The sequence below is a fragment of the Piliocolobus tephrosceles genome, chromosome 8 (assembly GCF_002776525.5).
Source record: "Piliocolobus tephrosceles isolate RC106 chromosome 8, ASM277652v3, whole genome shotgun sequence".
Classification (NCBI taxonomy): domain Eukaryota; kingdom Metazoa; phylum Chordata; class Mammalia; order Primates; family Cercopithecidae; genus Piliocolobus; species Piliocolobus tephrosceles.
The window spans coordinates 137602451-137626422 of NC_045441.1; the positions used below are offsets into that span (position 1 = coordinate 137602451).

General features: G+C 41.5%; 1 protein-coding gene across 3 annotated transcripts in view; it reads left to right on the forward strand.

The window, feature by feature from the left end:
• CUL1 (cullin 1) overlaps positions 1-23972 on the forward strand; it is a 105534-nt gene that overhangs the window by 65981 nt on the left and 15581 nt on the right. For all 3 annotated transcript variants that reach the window (XM_023225327.2, XM_023225326.2, XM_023225328.3), the window contains 4 exons: positions 5607-5769; positions 6646-6776; positions 22431-22538; positions 22619-22725. In XM_023225327.2, the coding sequence (XP_023081095.1) occupies positions 5607-5769; positions 6646-6776; positions 22431-22538; positions 22619-22725 (509 nt within the window). The remainder of the gene's footprint in view (positions 1-5606; positions 5770-6645; positions 6777-22430; positions 22539-22618; positions 22726-23972) is intronic.

The window sequence follows — 23972 nt, forward strand, 5'->3', positions numbered from 1 at the left end:
CAGGTGGAAGTGCTTCTCCTAATTCTCCAAGGAGCTTCTATAAATTAATTTGGTAATCATGACTAAGAGTTCTCCTTGCTGTTCTAAGGATATAACCATAATAGCTACATGACTTTTTAAACTGTTTATCCTAGAATGTGGATTTATATATAATGGGCATAACAGTCACGTCAATGAGAAAATTTTAAGAAACAAATATTCTCAGATTTGCAAACTTTAAGCTTTTCCTTTTTTGCTCCTAAAATACCCCTAAGAATCTGTTACATGGCTTTCAGGATTATATTAGATGAAAGGTTCTTCTGAAACTAGGATTTAAATTCTAATATGAGAGGATGGCTATCGTCCCACTTCAACCTCCAGAAGTAATGGGATTAGAGGCATGAGCCACCACACTCAGCTAATTGTTTTATTTTTGTAGAGATAGGTTGCCCACGTTGGTCTCAAACTCTTGGGCTCAAGTGATCCTGCCACCTGGGCCTCCCAAATTGCTGGGATTACAGATGTGAGTAACCATGGCCCGCTGATAATAAAGATCTAGTAGAATTACTACTCTGTTCTCTTTCTTAGAAATACAGATATCATGGCTGGGCGCGGTGGCTCACGCCTGTAATCCCAGCACTTTGGGAGGCCGAGGCAGGTGGATCACCTGAGGTCAGGAGTTTGAGACCAGCCTGACCAATGTGGTGAAACCCCATTTCTACTAAAAATACAAAAAAATTTAGCCGGGCGTGGTGGCACAAACCCGTAGTCCCAGCTATTCAGGAGGCTGAGGCAGGTGAATCACTTGAACCTGGGAGGTGGAGGTTGCAGTGAGCCGAGATTGTGCCACTGCCCTCCAGCCTGGATGACAGAGCGAGACTCCGTCTCAAAAAAAAAAAAAAAAAAAGAGAAATATAGACATCCTGGATTTAGACTCTAAGGAATGACATAGGTCTGGAGTCAGCAAACTTATCTTGTAAAGGGCTAGATAGGAAATCCTTTCGGCTTTGTGAGCTATGTGATGTCTTTTGCAGCTGTTCAACTCTGCCATTGCAGCACAAAGCAGCCAGTGGGATATGTACACCAGTGAGTGTGGCCGGGTTCCGATAAAGCTTTATTTACAGAAAAAGGCAGGCAGGCCGAATTTGGCCTACAGGCTACGGTTTGCTGATGCTTGACCTAGCTATACTAGTACAGTGGTCCCCAACCCTTTTGGCATCACGGACGGCAGTGGGGGGAAGAAGGGGGATGATTTGGGGATGAAACTGTTCCACCGCAGATCAAAGGAGTGCGCAGCGTAGATCCCTCACACGCATAGTTCACAATAGAGTTCGAGGTCCTATGAGAATCTAATGCTGCCCCGATCTGACAGGAGGCAGAGCTCAGGTGGTAATACTCATCTGCTGGTCACCTTCTGTTATGCGGCCCAGTTCCTAACAGGCCACAGAGCCGTACTGGCCCACAGCCCAGCATTTGAGGACCCTTGTACTAGGAGATCTCCAGGAGTCTGGATCTTTGTAAGCCTGACACCTGCTTGCCCTTTATTCCCTGTTCACTTGGAGCATGAATGGACTGCGGAATCTCTTTTCCATAAGCTGAGATAGAAAGTCAATTAAAAGCAACAGCTCTGCTCTAACCTCATAGAGAAAGTTCTGTCTGGTGTGTTTGTGGTGACCTGAATGTGTTTTCCTATAGGAGATAGTGGTTATAAATGGGCTTAGAAGTTTGAAGTTGAAAGTCCTTGACAAATTTCTGCTATCTCAAAATTTAACAAAAACGGAACTATTCAGAGTATTATACTTGGAATATTAATAGTTCCTTGTGTATAATGGTGGGCTAAATTGACTTTTGTATGCTGATCTGGAACCTAACCAGCTCACCTAGAGTTTCAAACAACTGCCTAACAAATGAACTTTTGAAACATCATCTGTTTTGAATGTTAGCATTGCCTGTTATTTCGTTGTTTAATATGACAGTGTTGTATTCCTAAACACTTCTCTTATTAAACTCTGCTGTATGTGGTGATTCTTTTAAAACTTTATGTCCCTGAAGACCTCTTATCCAGATGCACATCCATGACAGTGGTGCGAGCCTGTTCTTTGTATGGGTTGATTAGAGGATTGTGGTCATCTCCTTTGTCCACACTGATGAAGTAGTAGTGCTGTAGGGCAAGGAGACCAGTGTTTTAGGCTAGAACTACGGAAGCACTCCCAGAACAGGTAAATCTGTTTTGAAAACCAGGCCTGACACCAAAGACAGTTGAGGAGCAAGGATTTCCAATGGCCTGGATGCGTCCAATCCAGCATGAGCCCTGCCTTCAAGGAAGCAGTGTGCTTCCTACATCCTGGTTCCCATACAGGGGATTCATTTCTAGAGGAGTTAAAGGTTTGGCCCAAATCCACCTGGATCACACCAAACACGACTTCCATCACATTCTGAAAGTTGATAATGCAGAGAGTCTGTAAGCCTAAGATTGGAATTTGACCATGTAATTCTGCTCTCATCCTATAGCCTTGCATCTCAAACTGTGCTATGAGTCTAGTTTTAAATCCCCACTCTACCATTTATTAGGGGGCTGACCTTAATGCTTCTGTTCTTCAATTTCCTTATCTGTAAAATGTGAATAATAATAATAGGTAATAGTGCGGATTAAGTGAGCTTTAGTATTTACAGATTTTAACATGAGGTATTTATTTGTTAAAAGGTGCTAAGAATGGTGTATGGCAAAGAGCAAGGCTAATGTATTTGGTATTACAAATATATATCCCACAAAACCTCCAGTGTATGCCTGGGAGGATGCAAAACCACAGGATAAAAGGTGGCAAATCTTACTTAATAACTTAGGGAGCAATTATGTTTACATTACAGCAAACATTCTATCAGGAAATAGAACAACATTGAGATAAAACATGACCCTTCAAGAAATACTCTGCAAATTCTAGCCAGTTGAGAGCAGTTCAGATTCCCTGGGTTTGTGTTCACTTTTCTCTATTAGGAGTGTTTTAGAGGAAACATCTGGAATATTTGGCTTGTCTTTCCAAGGATGGCTTTGAAGAGTGAACCATGTTAGTGTTTCTGAAAGATTTGACTGTCTCATACAATTGAGACTGATCTGAGCTACAGAATCTCTGTATGACTAGATTTCTAATGTCAATTTTTAAAAACTTTAAAAAAATACCATACTTCATTAATGTGCTTGTCTTTTTTGGTTTTTATTTTCCTTTTGTTTTTACTGAGAACAAATCCTCGTTGAAGTAATAAAGACCATCTTTAATTGCATATTTGATTTAGTCATTTGAATTTGACCTTGGTGTTCTAATATAACAGTCTGCCAAGTACAGTGATGATCAGGAGCCTATTTGACTTGGAATCAATAGAGAACCTAAATGACTGTCCTTTCTGAAACCTGATGACAATACCTACAACCTTGGTTTCCTTGCCAATATATAAAATAAGCTAGTGTTGAGGCCCCTCGGCCATGAATGTTTCTGTAATCACCTAAGTACCTGTTCACTCTTCGTGCCCCTCAGCCCCTGCAGGAAGGGTCTGTAGACTAAGAGGTAGAGAGCTTTGCCTCTCAGAGGATGAGTCAGCAATGGCATCAAAGCCTAATCTTTCATCTGGGAAGGGGTAAAAGTATGTTTTGCTGCCTGAGATGATTATGTTCTTCCAAGAAAGAGTTTTAACTTAAAACAGAAAAAGTGGTGCTGTTTGGTTTGCATGTTCTATATTCCACCAGCTTTAGGTTCTTGAGTTATCAGTGTTAGTGGAACATTAGATATAAAGCAGCATTTATTGTTTTAAAATAGCTTTGTAATCAGAAAAACGAAATTACACATTAACTGTAGACTTTTTGGAAAATATAAATAACATAAACCTACAAGCCTGGGGCACTGTTGCTGATTATATAAACCACATTGGAATCATGGTATAGGTTTTTTGTATCTTGTTCACTAATGATTTGTTATTAGTAGTTGGTGTTTATTTTAGTGGGTAATGATATTTCATTAACTGAACATACAATAACTCTTATTGGAAATGCAATAACTTCAAGCTTTTTTCTATTTCTTCACTTATGAGTTGTCTTCCTCGTGTTTTTATTTGGAGGTACTCACTGCTTTGCTGGAGATCATTATATATTAAGAATATTGACCTTTTGATACATACTACAGATATTTTCCAAGTTTATTTTTCACATTTAGCTATTTAGAATGTGTAATAAGGTTCTGACTTAGGTGGTTTAAACAATTGTCCCATTATTATTAGTTCTTGATAGTACAAGTCCCACCCAATCATTTTTTCATTTTATGTTTTCTTGGCTCTTGAGTAGTGATTCATTACCAGTTGAATTTTTCCACATTTCTCCAAAATTATACTGAATTTGAAAATCTGGGCAAGGCACGGTAGCTGGACAGCCTATAATCCCAGAACTTTGGGAAGCCGAGGCGGGAGAATTGCTTGAAGCCAGGAGTTTGAGACCAGCCTGAGCAACATAGTGAGACCTTGTCTCTAGAAAAAATTAAAAAGTTAGCCTGGTGTGGCAGCTTGCACCTGTAGTCCCAGCTACAGAGGAGGCTGAGGCAGGAGGATCACTTGAGCCCAGGAGTTTGAAGCTGCAGTGAGCTGTGATTGTGCCACTGCACTCCAGCCTGGGAGACAGGGCCAAGATCCTGTCTCTGAAAATAATATATTTAAAAAAAAAAAAATCATTTTGGAGAGTATTGGCATTTTTATAATTCAAAATATAATTCTCTTTATTCAGATCACCTGAAAAATTTATTGAAATTTCTTCCTTGCTTTGATAATTTAGTAGTTTCTCTTTAAATTTTTGAAAAGTCTGATTTCTGATGATGATTTCCATGTAATCACTTCAGGGCTTATATTTGTGTGACTCTTGGCTTCAAGTAGTTTTTAATCTAAAGTAGCACATCTTAGTATCTGCACAGAAGATGCATTCATTTCTTAGAGTGGCAGAGACATTACCTCAAGAAGATAAAATACCACTCTCTGAGGGTTCAAATGGATGTAAAGACATTTGAACTGTTAATAATGATGATGTTGTTAGGGCACTTAAAAAGGAAGTTTAAAATGGAAATACATATTGCAGAGAAAATGGCAGACATCAGTGGCTGTTTAAACATGGTTGTTTACTGTAAAATCAAAGAACTTTTTCCTTTTACTTTCTTTCTGTTTTTTGAGAGACAGAGTCTTGCTCTGTTGCCCAGGCTGAAATGCAGCAGCACGATCATAGCTCACTATATCCTTTAACTCCTAGGCTCAAGCCATCCTCCTGCCTCAGCCTCCTGAGTAGCTAGGAAGGACTACAGGTGCATGCCACACCTGGCTATTTTTTTTTTTTTTTAGAGACAGGGTCGCACTGTGTTGCCCAGGCTGGTCTCAAAATCCTGGCCTCAAGCAATCCTCCTGCCTCAGCTACCCAAAATGCTGGGATTTCAGGTGTGAGCCATCATTCCCAGCCCTCCCTTATTTTCTTAATCGTATTTTATTAGAGCTGGCATGTGAATTTAATTTGCCATTATTCAATTTCCTTTAATTTACATATTAAAGAATTGTAACAGTTCTTTACCAATGAATCAAAACCATTCACTTGAATTAATTTTCTGCAGGCAGAGGCTCGTCTGCTTGAGGAACAACGAAGAGTTCAGGTTTACCTTCATGAAAGCACACAAGATGAATTAGCAAGGAAATGTGAACAAGTCCTCATTGAAAAACACTTGGAAATTTTCCACACAGAATTTCAGAATTTATTGGATGCTGACAAAAATGAAGGTGAGCCACAAGACTCATAAAACGTAGGTATTTATTATTATCTGCTGTTTTGATATTGCTTGAGATTCCAGACTCTCAAGTCAACGGCATTACTTGCCCATGTCAGTCATTTTTAAAAAGATGCATGTGTTTGTACATCGTTATGTACCGATTTCAGACTTCTGCAGAGCATTTTGGTTTGACTTGAGGGAAGAGTGTATTTAGAGTATGACTTGCTGCATACACTTTAGCATTAAATGATGCTACCCTAAGATTTTTCTTGACTGTTCTTCCTTTAAAAATTCTCTAAAATGAGGAGACCGTCATCTTATATTTGCCTTAACCACTCCCATGTTTTACCTGGGGCATGTTAGGAGCTCAATAAAAGATTGAAGTTTGGGTTTTTCTTCTGTGGTCCTCACAAAGTAACTGTATTCTATATACATGTCTTAAATGAAGAATTTGGGAGACCTTTTCTTAATTCATTTGTTTTTATAGTTGAGATAGAAATCCATATTCTCAAATATATTCATTATTTTTAAACAAATATTTGAGTGCCTGTTATGTGTCAGGCATAAATACTATTTCAATCTTGAGTATTTTAGGAAGCATTAGAGTTGTTTCTGATATATATATATTTTTGCTTATTCTTATGTTAGTGGTTTCTCATAGTAAGGAGGAAAATAAACTTACAATAGCATAATTTCATTGTTACTTTTAGCAAAATATACGTATACCAAATAGAGAATATTTGGTTATAATTAAATGCTATTGGTTATTAAAGTCTAAAAACATGGTTATTGCAGAGTATTTTTCATCTCAGTATAAATGCATAATTAGTAGAATGGATATGCAAAGTTTGTTTCAGTGCATAAAAGGGGTTTCTTCCTCTTTCAGATTTGGGACGCATGTATAATCTTGTATCTAGAATCCAGGATGGCCTAGGAGAATTGAAAAAACTGTTGGAGACACACATTCATAATCAGGGTCTTGCAGCCATTGAAAAGTGTGGAGAAGCCGCTTTAAATGTAAGTAAGATTTCACTGACAATCAGTCACGCTGATTATTTCCACATGCGAACTGCAAGCGTGTGTTATGCATCTCTACTTCCAAATCTAAGTGGTAACATTTTCATTAGAACTCTGAGAACCTTGCTTTGGCTTTATTTTTTTTCTTTGAGGCGGAGTCTGGCTCTGTCGCCCAGGCTGGAGTGCAGTGGCGCCATCTCGGCTCACTGCAAGCTCCGCCTCCTGGGTTCACGCCATTCTCCTGCCTCAGCCTCCCGAGTAGCTGGGACTATAGTCGCCTGCCACCATGCCTGGATAATTTTTGTTTTTTTAGTAGAGACGGGGTTTTACCATGTTGGCCAGGCTGGTCTTGAACTGCAGACCTCAGGTGATTTGCCCGCCTTGGCCTCGCAAAATGCTGGAATTACAGGCTTGAGTCATCACACCTGGCCGAGAAGAAAAGCTGCTAAAACACATTGGTTCTTATGTCTGAATGCAGAAAGCTTCTCTTGTTTTAACTTTATTGTGCATAATGATTAATTATTTTTGATAGCATTATCAAAAATAGTTTTTTTAAATCCTTCCTTTTCTGTTATCTTTGGAAGGCTTCTTTTCCATGTTTAATATTGGAGTACCTGCTGGCACTCAGCCGCCTCTAGGAATTATTAAAGGGTTTAGTATAAAGCTTTCCTTTAGGTTTTTAAAAACAATTTTATGCCCACAATATGGGAGGGAACTGGCTTAGCCGTGGATTTTGTGAAAAAGATCTCTAGGTTTTAGTAAAAACTTAAGTATGGAGTCCTCAGTGTCGGCACATACAGTGTCTTTACCGTGTGGTGATTCCGGAGCCTGGCCGGGCTGCCTGCACTCAGATCTCAGCTCCACCATTGGCGCCTGTCTGACCCTTGGCGAGTTACTTCTGTCTCTTGTCATTTTATTTTATTTTTATTTTTTTTAAATAGAGTGATAATGCCTCTCTCATAGGATATTTGTGAATAAATAATACATGTAAAGTGCTCAAATCAGGGCACTAATTGCTCAGCAGTGATGACTGCTGCATGTTCTTATGAGTACACGCAATTTTTTTTAATTTAAAAAACTCATTTAAAAATTACCCTTCAGTTTTTATGACTTTATTTCCAAGCTAAATGTTCCTTTAAAGGGCCTGATTCACACACACACACACACACACACACACACACACACACACCCACCCCTCACCCCCTGTGATTCAGAAGGGGCCAATTTAGTGAAGACATATTTTCAGTAATAGAAGATACCTTCCCAGTTGTTGATTCAGAACTCAATTTACCTATATGGGCAGCAGAACCAAGTAAATTACTTGACTTTCCGTGAAATGAATTAAGTGGGAAGTCTGTTACGTCATCACGAAGCAGTTTTTGGTTTTTTCATGTAAATTGCTATATACTAGGTATGAGATTGGCCTTAGGGAAGTCGTGTTCTATGTGAATATAGTTAGATTTAAAATAAACATGATAGCTGGGTATAGTGGTGTGTACCCAGCTACTCAGAAGCCTGAGACAGGAGGGTCACGTGAGCCCAGGGGTTTGGGACCAGCTAGGGCAATGTAGTGAGACCCTGTCTCCTTTAAAAGGAAGAAAGGAAAAAAAAAGGCATTATAAATTACTTTTTCAGTTTTATAGGAAAGATGGGATATTAATTCTAATGTTCATCTTTTCCAAACCAAAGTAAGATTCTAAATTGGAGAAATAATCAGCTATGATTCTTATGTCCCATTGTTTTCTTTCTTGGATACAATCAGCTGCCTGATATTCTGGGCACTGAATAAATGCTGTCCGATTGACTTTGTCAATGGGAGTCTTGAATCTGACATTTACCTAACTCGACCAGTTAAAGCAAAAGTATATACCTTCTGTGTAAAATCATTTCTCTATTTGAGGAAGCTTCATCTGTCAGCAATGACAACACAAATAAACTGTCTTTGCCAGCAGTTACATTTTATGAGAAATCAAGCTTTTAAACAATGCTTGTACTACTTAAATCTAAGCCACTTATTAACCTGAATTTAAGAACCAAAACAAGATTTTCCCCCATGAAGAAGAGTTATAGCTCAGTAAACCCACGTTGCATCCACCTTCACTCGCAAAAGTCAAATATTAGTTTTCTTAGTAAGTTACTGATTCTATTTATTGTTTACATAAGAACTGTTTCTACACTGAACTCATGAAACTCTGGGTTTTTTAGTTGTGCTTATGAAGTAAAATGTTCAGGAAAGCAAATACTTTTCCAATTTTCTGCAAAAGGAGTGTTTCCTAAAATCCAGTTTTATTCTTATTTGTAAACTTGCCATTGGCTCCTCCTGTTGGAATGTCGTCTGACTGGTGTGTGGGTTCCTCATGCCCTTCCCTGCTCTGAGCTCACGCTTGCTACCCCCATTCACCATCTCTGGGAAAGCCCATAGAATTGAAGCTCAGAGGGAGCGTGGGTGCCCAGGCCATAGCCTGGCACACAGTAGGTGCTTGATTACTTATTGTAAGAAGGAAACACAGCTGCTAAAAAACAAATACTTTTAAATAGGTTTTAGTTTTTATCATTTATGTGGTAAATGTAGAAGACAGATTATAACCCAAACCATAATTATTTTCAAAAACCCACTCATTATGAAAAATCAGGAGAAAAAAAGGTTAGTAAAAGTTAGAAATATTGTACATGATTTTAAGTGAGATTTAATTACTTTGAGAACACAATTTTTAAATTTTAAAAATTTTTGCCTAATTAAGTTGAATCATAGTGTATGAGAATCATTTGTAATTAGCATTTTAAATGCCGTAGAAGGCACTACCTAAGTGATTTTTTTAAGTGCAAAAAAGTGTAATATCAGTCCTGTGTCTTTCTCTGGAGTAGAACACTATATATGTTACACTGAAGCTGTTATTGATGAAATAAACTCCTTTGAGAGGCCAAAAACAGTTTCTTATCTGGCTAGTCCTTTTATACCACTAATTTGGTTAGAAAACCGGTTTTACTGCTAATATCTGGCCTAGACTGAAATTCTTAGAGCTTTCCAGTTTATCATGTAAGTCAAATATTTTTTGTGTTCATTGTTTTAGAACCTACTTATGAATTTTTCTTAAGGCATTTTTTTTTCCTAGTTAAAACCAATTTAAAAATTAAAGGCTATTTCTGGAAAACTGGCTCAAAGGGAATTTCCCTCATGGCATCTCCCTCTTGCCACCTAAAAGCTGGCAGCCCTCAGTGAAGGGAAACTGAAGGGAAAGCCCTGCGAACCTGGGAGTCGGCGGGCGGGGACGTCCGTCAGGATTCTGCTCTGTTGGAAGCGTTCTCCCCAGTCTTCAGAGAGCCTCATGATCAAGGGCATCTGTGCTCAACTGATATGTGAGGCAATCAGCCTGTTGCACTGGGGTGCCAGGAGGACTTTGGGAACTTTGCACACAAATATTCAAGGATGGGATTTAAAGCTGGTTTCAAGCTGAGCAAGGAATAGGAGAAATGGCTTGTTTAATAGGCAGGTGACCCCATGCATGATTGCTGGCCCAGGAACAGGTTGGGAATGTATCGACAAATAATCTATATTAAAATATGGAAAGCGATGGCCCCCATCCACGTAGTGAGGCTTGAAGGGGAGCATCTTGAAAGCAGAGACCATTCCTTCATGTGGTCATTTTAAAAAGAATTGAATGCCCGCAGTGTGTGCCTAGCCCTGTGCTAGGCTCTTAATTTTTCTTAGTTGACCAAAGCAACTACAGTCTCCTACTTAGAATGGCTCACCTTAATGATTTTTTTGATTTTAAAATGGCATAAAAGCAATAGGCATTTATGATACTCTGTCGTACATTGAAAATATTGTCACACATTCAGGTCCGGACGCAGTGGCTCACACCTGTAATCCCAGAATTTTGGGAGGCCAAGGCGGGCAGATCACCTGAGGTCAAGAGTTCAATACCAGCCTGGCCAACATGGCAAAACCCCGTCTCTACTAAAAGTACAAAAATTAGCTGGGCGTGGTGGCGGGCATCTGTAATCCCAGCTATTCCAGAGGCTGAGGCAGGAGAATCATTTGAACCTGGGAAGCGGAGGTTGCAGTGAGCCAAGATTGCACTGCTGTACTCCAGCCTGTGTGACAGAATGAGACTGTCTCCCAAAAAAAAAAAAAAAAAACCCACAATTCAGTTTATGATGGGTTTATTGAAACATAATCCCAAATTGAGTATTTTTAGCTGCATGATGTAGTCGGTGTTTCAACTCAAAGGGCAAACAAATTTTGCAGATCAAACTGAAATCGTTGTTTCATTTATTCAGCAAGCATTTAGGGCATTCCTGTAGTAGACGTGATGTCAAGAATTCTGAATTAGAATGCCTTGCCTTTGTCTTTGTCACATCTCCATGACCTCGTCTGCCTAGTTTAGTGCCTACATTGCATGTCCCTTTGAAACTCACCTCTTCTTCCATTCCTTAGCACAGAGGTGGCAGCTGTGTAGCATGAGTCACGCTGCCCTCATGCTTTGTTCATCGTAAGCATTAGTAATCTAATAGAGTATAATTTCCCACAGGGTCTGGAAGTGACCTCAGAATCCTTCTCAAGGCAGTAAGCAGCCAGCGTGTCTGAATAGGGAGCTGTCTCCTCCTCTGTCTTCTGGGATGAGTCAGTGGAGCATGGGAATTCCTCCTCCCTTGGCTCTTACTGTTTTCTGTGCATTTTCTCTCCAGTCCCGAGGCTACCATCTGAATCTGGGCTTCGTCTGTCACTTCTCTTCCCAAATGGCCCCACACCTCTCCCATTCCCATTCATCCCTCATGACAATTAGCAATTTCATCTTTCAGAAATACCACTTAATACGTTTATAATTTTACTCTACGTTCTTTTCATCCTTTGTTTTAAACAAAGCAGAATAAAGCCCTTCCTTGTGACAATATAAATCATATATTATACTAAATCAAAATCCTCTAATTAGCCCACATTTTCATGAACCCCGTCGTCCAGTGAATCTATTATAATATCATTCCCCCACCCCAAAACCCTGGCTAATGTCTCTATTTGTAACACAGTCATTCTTACCTTCTGTTTGTCTTAGTCCTGCTTTTAAGGCCAGCTCAAATCCTCCCTTCTAGAAAGAGCTGACCTTAACTCTTCCATCCTAAACCCTGTTTGTAAAACTCTCATCACAAGTGTACATGTGTTTATAACTTCCTGTGCTTCCTGTCACTGCACCATAGGTTGTACAGCCCTTGAGAGCGAAGCTCACGCCTCATTACAGTTTTATGCTCTGCGGTTTCGGGCCTAGCCTCTTCCCCAGCAAGGATCTGTGGATGGTAATGGTGAAGGCCATCTGCTACAGGGCTGCTATCTCGGCTCCACGACTCTTGACCCTGCTGTGTGTGTCATCTCAGCTGGAGCTCATCATTGCGTAAATTTGCTTCATTCTACCTTCCTAGTTTTTCTGTCTTCTCTTCTTAGACACAGTCCTTCTTTTTTCTACCTGTGAAATACCTATTTATCTCTCAACACCCAGCTCAAAAGTTTTCTCAATCACATTGGAATGGTAGCATCTCCCCCTCGAAATAATAGCACATTGGACTGTTGATGTGACATGTGCACTGCTTTATGCTTTAGATGTCCGTGTGAATGTCCCTCTCTTGTAGCAGAGATGGCTCTATCCAGTTTTGTGTCCTCAGAGCTTAGCATGACACCGTATCCAGAATAGCGTTTCAGTATACTTACATCTTAGTTATACTTCCCATTGTTCTGAAAAGGACTTGGGGCCGCTTACACAATACGTGAAATAAAATAGGATAAATAAATCAGAGAGGAGCAAAATAAGGATATAAAACACAAAATAAAGCTTAATATAATTCTCAAAGTATGTGCAGTGCAGTCCAGTACTCTGGTTAGAGTTAGTCATAATTTGCCCTGAAATCATTGTAGTCAGTACAGACAGCTTGCCACTAAAGACAGCCAGCGCCGTGGGGTACAATCAGCTAGTAACTCAGAAGAATGATTTTTCTTGGTGGTCAGAGCTGAGGATACTTTCTCCAGTGGCTCATCCTAAAAAGCATGGTAGTGCCGTGGACAGCATCATCAGCGGTACACATACAAGGAAATAGGATATCAAGTCCTTGGATAGTTTGATAATTTTCCATGACACCAGCTTATAGCATAATGCCAAAATAAAGTTCAGGAGAAGGGTCAAATAATGCAAGCTTGTAAGTTCTTGTTAATTAATGCTTGACTCTACAGTTGATTCCATTTTGAATGTTTAACACACAATCGCTCAGCAATCTGGATGGTACCGTATTCCGCTACAAAGACAGTTTTATAAACAAACATAAATCAGGCTGTAAGAGAATATCCCCTTACTCCTGGTCTTCAGGGCAGAAGTAGCAACAAAAAAGCACCTCTTTGAAACCATATCTTGATTTAGTGTTCTCAGCCTAACAGGTATTGCAGTGTGGCCCAACAGAGATGGGTCTGTTAGATACTTCAACACCCAGCAGGGCTGCCGGCTCTAACACTGGGGTGTTGGGCTGCAGACACTGACTGAGGAGCAGTGCTGTGAAAGTTATTTGCGGTTCTGAGAATTGCTGCGTTGAAACAGGAGAAATTTTCAGAAGCTGTTCTCAGTAGCTGGCTCCAGGATTGGGGTGACGGTATAACACTTATAAAAGGCAGCACGTCAGATAGAGAATTTGATGGGCAGAAATTGGGTAGCTCTGGCAAGTTATTTTTCAGTGGAAGACTAAGGGGTAGATCCTAGCACCTTAGCAGAAAAAGTTCTGTGATTTGGATTGGGAAGCTGAATTAGAAATAATTATAAAAGCCCAGTCATTTGTGAACTTAGACACAGTGAACAGACTCATGTACTACCAGGTACTTCTGGTAGATTTGAGTTTGGGTTTAGTTAGACATCCAAGATCCCCTTTCTCTTCTGTAGTTAAGTGCATGATTAAACAACTGAGTCTTGATGCAAACATTCTGTGGAGGGTAAGAGAAGAAAATTGTCCAGTCATTGATAAAATTAGCTACAGAACCTTACATTTGGAGTGTATCCCGGCTTGGTTTGCTCAAAGAAGATGGGATACACATCGATGAAACTGGCTTACACATGTAGGAAGAGGGTCAGATGAGAAACTCCTGGACTCTTAGAGCCATAGCTATTCCTTAAAGCTGGCTAATGGGTTTCTGGGGGTTGATTTTACTATTCTTTTCTCATTTTGAACATGTTTGAAAATTTTCTATATTAAAACATTTTTTAAGAAACAAAAGAAATGTGCAGGTTTTGATTAAGTGGATGTTGGAAAGGAGAAAGTGTCTTTAGGACAAAAGGAAGCACAGTTTTGTACAGTAAGTCGAACATTTAATTACACAAAGAACTGATACATGCCGATAATACATTGATTCAGATAGCATGTATGCTGATCATATACGCTGATTCAGACGGCATGTAGGCTAAATTTGTGAATTATAGGTACGTAACTTCAGAGAAACGAGGATGGTTTGGATTTATTTTGTCTTGCCATGGGATGAAGAGAATAATCATTTTCCCTAAAAGAAAATGTACACAGTTGTCATTTTGGAGTCTAACATAACCAGGCTTTGCTTTTTTTTTTTTTTTTGAGATGGAATCTCACTCTGTCACCCAGGCTGGAGCGCAATGGCATGATCTCGGCTCACTACAACCTCTGCCTCCCGGGTTCAAGCGATTCTCCTGCCTCGGTCTCCTGAGTAGCTGGGATTATAGACATGTGCCACCATGCCTGGCCAATTTTTGTATTTTTAGTAGAGACAGGGTTTCGCCATATTGGCCAGGCAGGTCTCAAACTCCCGACCTCAGCTGATCCACCCACCTTGGCCTCCCAAAGTGCCGGGATTAGAGGTGTGATCCACCACGCCTGGCCCAGGCTGTCATTGTTATATCCAACATATACCCTTCTTTCTCTTAATTGTAAGGAAGGCTTTAATCATTTCACAAGCAAATTCACTATGGATGCATGTCCCTACCCAAATTTGACTTTATACCCACATCAACTAAATTGTAGTTTGTACTGAAGTAACCCTTGATTGGTTCGAGGCCAATTAGAGACCCTGCCCATGAACTTCTCTTTCCTGTCCATCTCACTGAGTCAGGCAGCCCTACTGCTCATCTTCCTCTCCACTACTTCTGTTTCTGGACTAACTTAGTTATTCCTTTCTGAAACATCATTCTACCTGGGGAATCTTTTCATTCTCTTCAGAGAAGGCAGTCTTTCCTGGCAAGTCTTAGTTCTACTTTCAAAGTTTAACATTTCCGTCTCTAAACATTCAGCCCCTAAATCTAGTCCACTTACAGCCCCCACATGTACAGAGTGCATTCCAAAAGGCTAAAAACAAGGACTTCAGCCTCACCTTGAACTAAAGGAAAATGTAAGTATCAGCCAGGACTAGGGGAACAACCAGGGGACGTAACAAAGGCCAGAATCAAAATGAAACCCACACAGTTACGGTGCTGGGATCAGGAATGTGTAGATGGTAGATCAGAATCCAAAGGCAACAATGACATTAAAGATTTAAAAATTATGGTCTGAGGGCCGGGCGCGGTGGCTCAAGCCTGTAATCCCAGCACTTTGGGAGGCCGAGACGGGCGGATCACAAGGTCAGGAGATCGAGACCATCCTGGCTAACACGGTGAAACCCGTCTCTACTAAAAAATACAAAAAAAACTAGCCGGGCGAGGTGGCGGGCGCCTGTAGTCCCAGCTACTCCGGAGGCTGAGGCAGGAGAATGGCGTGAACCTGGGAGGCAGAGCTTGCAGTGAGCTGAGATCCGGCCACTGCACTCCAGCCCGGGGGACAGAGCGAGACTCCGTCTCAAAAAAAAAAAAAAAAAAAATATGGTCTGAGGCACAGAGCCATGATTCTAAGATAGATACAAATGATTGAAGCAAAAAGCAGCAGCAGGTAGGCCAGTTAAAATAATAAGAAAAGGTTGGGCATGGTGGCTCACGCCTATAATCCCAGCACTTTGGGAGGCTGAGGCAGGCGGATTTGAGAAGAAAGTATTTGAGAAGGATTGAAAGGATTTGAGAAGAAAGTGCTGTTGTTGGATGAAGTAGTCCGTAGATGTCAGCCAGTGATTTGTTATTAATCTTGTGAGTCCTGGGGAACCCAGAGGAACTCCCTCTTCAAACAAATGTTTTAGCTGAGTCTGCATGTGTTGGCGAGTTCTCCAAATTAACTCTCATGTAGCTTATGATGCGTAGTAAAGGGAAGACTTAAAATGCGCTCATTCCAATGCTACATGTATATGACTGAAATCCAGGAGCAACTGCAGCAACATCTTTGAATTTAGACTAATAGAGGCTTTGGGGGAGGAGCATTTTCTTGCTGGCATTCTTTAACATTGCCAGGGCATCACCATGAAAATAATGAAGGTCAGGCACGGTGGGTGACACCTATAATCCCAGCATTTTGGGAGGCTCAGTCGGGTGGATCACCTGAGGTCAGGAGTTTGAGACCAGCCTGGCCAACATGGTGAAATCCCGTCTCTACTAAAAATAAAATTAGCTGGGTGTCATGGCATGCACCTGTAATCTCAGCTACTTGGGAGGCTGAGGCAGAAGAGTCGCTTGAACCAGGGAGGCAGAGGTTGCAGTGAGCCAAGATCACACCACTGCACTCCAGCCTAGGTGACAGAACAAGACCCTGTCCCAAAAAAAAAAAAAAAAAAGAATGAGAAAAGAGAGTATTTACTAAATTGTTAGTGTTTTTATCTCAGTATTTTAAGTTTTAGACCACGCTCCATCTGAAGAACTGTTGGTTTCTGCTTATTGAAAGAGGTTAGGTGATAGAGTAGAAAAGGCCTATTAAGAAAATGCAAGATTATTTCTAAATGATTTTTGAGGTCTAACATTTTTTTGCCAATTAATATGAAAATTAATGTTTTCCCCTGAGCACACACAGACTGGCAGGGGTGGATACCACAGAACCATGCCGGGTGGTGGGGACACCACTGAGCACCTTCCCAGATAATGGTCTAAGTGCATGCTCTGCACACATAACTCTCTGTGGTTTTTTTTCTGAAACTTTTGCTTCTCTATGTTTTGCATGGAGATAATACTACTTGAAGACCAAGTGCTGTTGCTAATGGGAAAAACGACACTGCCCCCAAACAATTGCACGATATGTTTTTGTTACTTAATGGGGCCTCATTTCTCTCTCCTTCTTAAGGAAAAATTATCTAGAGGTAAGACTGGACAGTGTTGAGCCAGGTCCTGGTGTCCTGAGGTTGAGCGTTGTTGTCGACTGCCTGTCCTCAGGGAACTCTCCTCAAGCTCTTGTAATTGATCGGCTCTCTGTAGCCCTTTGCTGGATGAAAGGTGTGGAGGCTGAAGGTACCCTCAGAGGTAGTGCAGGCAAGAGCAGCTTTCCACAGACTGTCAGATCTGTCCCCTCATCCTGGAGAGCACCAGTTTATGTACGTGAAATGGTGAAGGAGGCTCCCCTCGAGCCTGTAGCACCCCAGTATTCCTCTTTAGCAATATTCTTGAATGGTGCTGGGTTATTAGGAAGTGTTCGAGTGTTAAAGTATCACTTAGGATCACAACTGACCCCCAGAAATTTGTGTAAATATATACCAACTCTCCATGAGATGATGTCCTCAGGCCTCTCTGTATGCCATATTTGGTTTACCTTTTTAAGAAAGAGTAGGATAAAAAGTTATGTGAGACTCTTAACGTGTATTTTCTCTTCATGAAATTGGCTTTTAGAATTATCCTTTTAGTGGAAATGTATGGAATAAAAGGTCATAATTCAGTTATCATTATTATTATGTTGCTGGTTCAGCCATTTAGAAAATGATTTGATGAATGCCACTTCACTAGGTACTTAGAAGTATGGCAGTGGTAGCAGGCAGACACGGCCCCAGTGGGCAGCACTGAGATGTGCCCAGCAAGAAAGGCCGTTAGCAAGGAATTGGCAGGTGTGATTACTGTTGGGATGGGGTTTGGGTAATCTAACAGGGCAGCCTCGGCCTATCTTGGAAATTCGGAGAAAGCGTCCCTGAAAAAAGTGTTTGAGATGGAGAAAAGAGTTAAAGCTAGCTGGGCAAAAGGGGATCCCAGACGGAACAAAGCCCCTCAGCGGGCGTACACACAGCCCATTCTAAGAACGAAGAAACCAGGTATGACCTGAGGTAGAAGGTAAGCACGAAGGCAGCATGGGCTGGCCAGACCAGGAGAGACCTTGAAAGCCATGTTGATGATATTAGCTTAATCCTAAGGTCTAGAGGAAACCAATGGAGAGTGATACAGTCATGGAATCGACGGGATATATGTGCTTGCTGCCATATAGAAAGTGGGTGAAAAGGAAGAAGAGTTGTTACAAGTTGTGATGGTTAATACTGAGTGTCAACTTGATTGGATTGAAGGATGCAAAGGATGCAGTCAGTGGGCTGGGGAAGGCAGACCCACCCTCAGTCTGGGTGGGCACAATCTAATTAGCTGCCAGCGAATATAAGGCAGGCAGAAAAACGTGAAAAGGCGAGACTGGCCTAGCCTCCCAGCCTACATCTTTCTCCTACGCTGGATGCTTCCTGCCCTTGAACATCAGACTCCAGGTTCTTCAGTTTTGGGACTCGGACTGGCTGTCCTTGCTCCTCAAGTTTGCAGACAGCCTGTTGTAGGACCTTGTGATTGTGTAAGTTAATACTTAATAAACTCCCATATATTTATCTCCTATTAGTTCTGTCCTTCTAGGGAACCTTGACTAACACACAGGTATGCCAGTTAGGTTAGTTAGGTTTGTTGTCATGGTTCAGCTAGTGACAGTGGCCCACTGGAGACTGGGCTGGTCGGGGGGGGGAATGGAGAGAAGAACGATGCAGGGACGCTGGCTTTGTAACCAACAGGTTTTGCGTTTTGACAGTTGTTAAAACTGGATGATGAGTTACATGGGGTAAGTTTTACTGCTCTTTCTAATTGTGAATATATTTGAATTTTTTCCACAATAAAACATTGAAAAGAAATGGACAGGTTATGTGGATCGAGTGGATTCACAGGAGTCATGAGTGGGAAAGCAGGAACTGAGTCCTGGGGCCCTGATGAGCTGCTGGGTGAGTGGTGGCACTTGCCAAGAAGAGCTCCAGAGAACGCAGGACTGGGGAGCGGATCAGGCCATTCGTGACATAAGGCTTTGGGAATCCCATGATGGCCCAGGGCAGGCCACATGGGCTCACCTGGGGGAAGTTTGGTGTAGACGTGAATGTGTCTGTCCTCATATAACAACTGCAATCATGTAGGAGTTGAATGAGCCCTGAGGGACAAGCCTGGGAGATGTCCTGTTTCTTACATGTGAAAAGCTCCCATGAATACATGGAGGGTCCTGAGTCAAACCCATTACTACTTATTTTTTTAAACCTCAAACATTCGTTCTTTGTTTTCTTGAAAAAAAAAAACATCCATTTGATCCAGCTGATCTCTCTCCTTACAGTTTTGTAACCTCTCTTCATCGTTGACCTCCCGAATGTTAGATCTACTCCCCTTTTGAACATCTTTTCTCTATTTCCTTAAAATTCTCTCCCCTATATTATTCTAGTGTGTTCTTTGTCTGCTCCTTGACCAGTTCCTAAATGGCTTCTCTCCGAACCTCAAATGCTAAATTCACATTTTCAAGGCTAGATTTTTTTTTTTTTTTTTTTGAAACAGAGTCTCGCACTGTCACCTGGGCTGGAGTGCAGTGGTGCGATCTCGGCTCACTGCAACCTCTGTCTCCTGGGTTCAAGCGATTCTCCTGCCTCAGCCTCCCGGGTAGCTGGGATTATAGGTGCCCACCACCCCCTGCCCCAGCTGATTTTTTGGTATTTTTAGTACAGATGGGGTTTCCCCATGTTGGCTAGGCTGGTCTAGAACTCCTGACCCTCATGATCTGCCCGCCTCAGCCTCCCAAAGTGCCGGGATTACAGGCATGAACTACCCAGCCCAGCCAAGGCCAGTGTTTTGACACACTTCCCTTAGTAGGTTCCATGCAAGTCCTCCCATCTCACCAGCCAGACTGCTGTAGTTGAAAGAATTTGGGAATTGGAGTCTGAAGACTTCTTTACTCCTGGAGATTTGGCTTTCCGTGTGAGAAGTTGTTCCTGGCATTCCTTGGGAAATTGGTATTTTTCCAAATTCCAAATCTGACGAAAAATGGCCAAAAAATTTTGAGAAAATACAGGAAAGTATTATAATTCGGAAACGTTATAGTCAACAGAGAGACGTCACTGGTTCAGAGGAGTCCACCAATGACAGATCGCAAGCAAGAGCGTGGAGTAAGTCGAGGCTGGTGTTTTCGGGAAAGAGGGTGAAGGCGTGTGGCAGGGAAGCCGTGCAGGCTGCCAGGTCAGGCTGCCAAGTGGGCAAGGCCTTGTAAGGTGGGTCTGTAGCCCCTCTGCTGCTAAGGGTGAAGTCATTCTTGCAAATAAAATAAGTATTAATATTTATATACATAACGTACTATATATAAATCCTGTGAGTGGTCTTCCAAAAAAATAGCAAGTTTTGGAAGCAAATTGAGTCCTTAAATTGGCAGTTTTGACACGCAGTTCTTTGTAGGGCTGTTAACTTGTTAAGAGATCCTGCATGTTACCGTATTCGAAAACTACCCAATAACGTTTCTAGCATTTTCCAGCGTTTGAATCCTCACTGTAGGCTGGAGCACTTTGTAAATACTGTAACAGAAGGAAGGCAGAGAGAAGTATATCTGAATGTTCTGGAATAATTTGATGTGAAATCTGAAAGTGATCTGAAATCTGAATTGGCAGAAGCGATATCTATTTCAGTGGCAAAACCACAATTAGGTCAAGCAGAAAATATTTTCATTGTTTAAAAGAAGCAAGCTTATATGAAATAAGATATGGCCCAACTTGGAGGTGCTTTTGGTTCACTCTGAAGATGAAGACCATCTAGGCAAAGTGGAAGAAGTTTCCCTACGTCTGGGATAGCCATGAAACCAAGAGCAGCCAGGTGCGGTGGCTCACGCCTGTAATCCCAGCACTTTGGGAGGCCGGGGCGGGTGGATCACAAGGTCAGGAGATCGAGACCATCCTGGCAAACACGGTGAAACCCCGTCTCTACTAAAAATACAAAAATTAGCTGGGTGTGGTGGCGGGCGCCTGTAGTCCCAGCTACTCGGGAGGCTGAGGCAGGAGAATGGCGTGAACCCGGGAGGCCCCGGAGTTTGCAGTGAGCCGAGATCGTGCCACTGCACTCCATCCTGGGTGACAGAGCAAGACTCCGTCTCAAAAAAAAAAAAAAAGAAAGAAACAAAGAGCAAGGCTATCTGGAAGTGCAGTTAACGCTCTGTGTTTTAACATTTTTAAGATGGTAATTTTAAAATATTAAATACCTGCAATCCTGCCTTTGACTATTAAGTGATTTTTATTTGGCAATTATTTTGCATTAAGTTCCCTTTTAATGGTTTCTCTTACCAAATGTTTGTGTCAAGTGGAGACCATATTTATATCTTATTGAACTTATCACAATATATTCATAATAATAATAAACCTTGCATTTATTATATAGAGCTTTTTTTTAACAGGAAACTTCTGACACTCCTAGTGTAACCCTGTTGCAGAAAAATCATTCATCCTTACTTTTACACATTATTTTTTAAAAACAAGTAAATCAATCAAATGTTATAAAAAATGCAGAATAGGTAGAATTGGGAATGCTGATTTCTGGCACCTGAGCCCTGCAGATGAATGGATCGGTGTTGTGGAAACACGGGCGTGCCCCAGCGCCTGGGTCTGTGCTTGGCTAGGGGTGGTCCAGAGCTCCCCACCAACCTTCCCAGCCCGGCTCCCACGCAGCCCGGAGCCAAGCCTGTTTCTGCCGCCAGTTCCTGGCAGTGTGCTTAGCTGTGACAGACAGTTCTTCATCTGTAGAATGGGGATGAAAACAGCAACCTGCTTCCCAGCGTGGGCTGTCGTGGTCCCATGAAGGGTGGTGGTGGCGTGCACTGCCTGCCCAGCAGCAGCGCTGTTTTTCTTATTAGCACTTAGCTCAGTCTCCTTTGCCTTCCACTGTCGCTGCCTCCTTTGGCCACAGCAGCCTCTGCGGCCAGCCTTCGCGTTGCATTTCCATGTTGTTCCGTGTTGCGGGGAGGCCCCTTTGCTGCCCTGCGCAGTGCTCTGCCCCTCTTCCCGTCCTGCGGTAAGGCCCTGACCCCCGCGCAGCGCCACGCAGATCCGTGCCTCTGGTTTGCAGTGGGTGGGGGCCGCAGTCAGGCTGGCGCCCTGAACCCCGCTTTCCCTCACGTTGCCTGCCCAGCCGGGCTGATGACCGACCTCGGCGGCTAAACGCCTTCTCCAGCTGAAACAGTCCAGACTGTTTAACAAGGAGAAATTGGCAAAGCAGAACTGTCACTTGGAAAATGCTGTTTTCATGATCTCTTTGAGTTTTCACTGTTTTTAATGCAAGCTCGAAATCAATATTTAGTTTTGAGTGTGGAGAATAGATTGTTTTTTCTTTTATGTATGTAAACAAAATGTCCTATGTGTTTCAGTGATGGTACCAAAAGTATTTCTCGATCTTATTTCTTAACTTTGAAAAGGTATCTATAGCTTTTAGAATATTTTATATACTAGTACATGCATTGTATACATTAATACACAATTTAATCCCCTATAACCAACTTTTGTTTCTATTTCTGCCCCCACTTAAGGACCCCAAAATGTATGTACAGACAGTGCTTGATGTTCATAAAAAATACAATGCCCTGGTAATGTCTGCATTCAACAATGACGCTGGCTTCGTGGCTGCTCTCGATAAGGTAGGTGTGTGACGCTTGTGACTTGCCTGTAGTATATATGGATGGGGCGTTGGTCTCTAACTGTATTCTGTGTAACACAGGCTTGTGGTCGCTTCATAAACAACAATGCGGTTACCAAGATGGCCCAGTCATCCAGTAAATCCCCTGAGCTGCTGGCTCGATACTGTGACTCCTTGTTGAAGAAAAGGTATTAAATGACCCTATGTTTTCTTAGTATGCCTGTTTAAAATCTCAGCTTTTATATGAGGAATTAAAACTTACATTATATTTTACATACATTAAATTGTAAATTTTGTGCCTCATGAGAAAATGCTTAAACATAATCGTCTTTCCGGTTCAAAATCTGCATTCCCTCCCACTGGCTGTTTTTAAAACAGAAGGTGTCTCAGTGTATTGTGGGACTTTGGTTATTCTCCATCCAAGTGCTAACCGGGCCCCACCCTGTTCGCTTCTGAGATCAGACGAGATCGGGCACGTTCCGTTCAGGGTGGTATGGCCGTAGATTACCTTTGTTATTCTGTGTAGTTTTAAATTTGTTTTCGTTAGATGAGTTTCTGTTGCTGTTTCATATTCTTTGCTTTTGAATCTTATTTCTCAATTGATATGTTTTCTAATCAGCGTATGTATATTAAGATCTGGAAGCAATATAATATATAGCTTTCTCCTCTGCGTTGTGTTTTGAAGTTCTCACTGATTATTTTGTTTGTGTGTCCTGGTTTCTCTCAGCTTCTCTTTCACTTTAAGTTTCTTTCAGTTTAGAGATGCTCTACTCCAAATATCACAACAATACGTTTTAAAGATTTTAATGAAGCCAATCTCCGTCTGGCTTTCTGTTGCAATAGTTTTCCCCACTCCCAGATTATACTGGTTTTGATATTAATAAATTATATTTGAAACAGCTCTTGAAGGCTAGCATAACCCCAATACAAAAAGACCGAGAATACCCGCACATACCAGAATGAAAAGACTACAAACAAGTGTCACTTGAGAATAGAGTTGCAGAAGTCTTAAGTAAAATATTAACAAGCCAGATTTACCTGTGAACTAAATAATAACAATTCAAAACATAGTATAGCTTTCTAGGAACGTTAGGATAACCCAGCAGTACCAAGTCTGATGTCATTTACTACATTAACAGAGAACTGTGTAAAAACTATGTGGCCTTTTTGGTAAATGATGGGAGAACATTTGATGAAGGTCAATAGCTTTCTCTTAACCCAGTTTACCCAAAGCCAGTGAGAAACTCTGTGTGTTTGATTTTTTTTTTTTTTCCCTGTTTATTGCAATTAACAGGAATATTTATTCCTGGTTTAGTGTGTAATTTAACAAGTCGGATCCTCTCCAGAAATGAGAAGGGGCTTTAAATTGGAAGGCCTCTTATGACTTGGTTTCATTCTGGGGGGCTGCATATTATGACTGTGGAGGTACTCTACT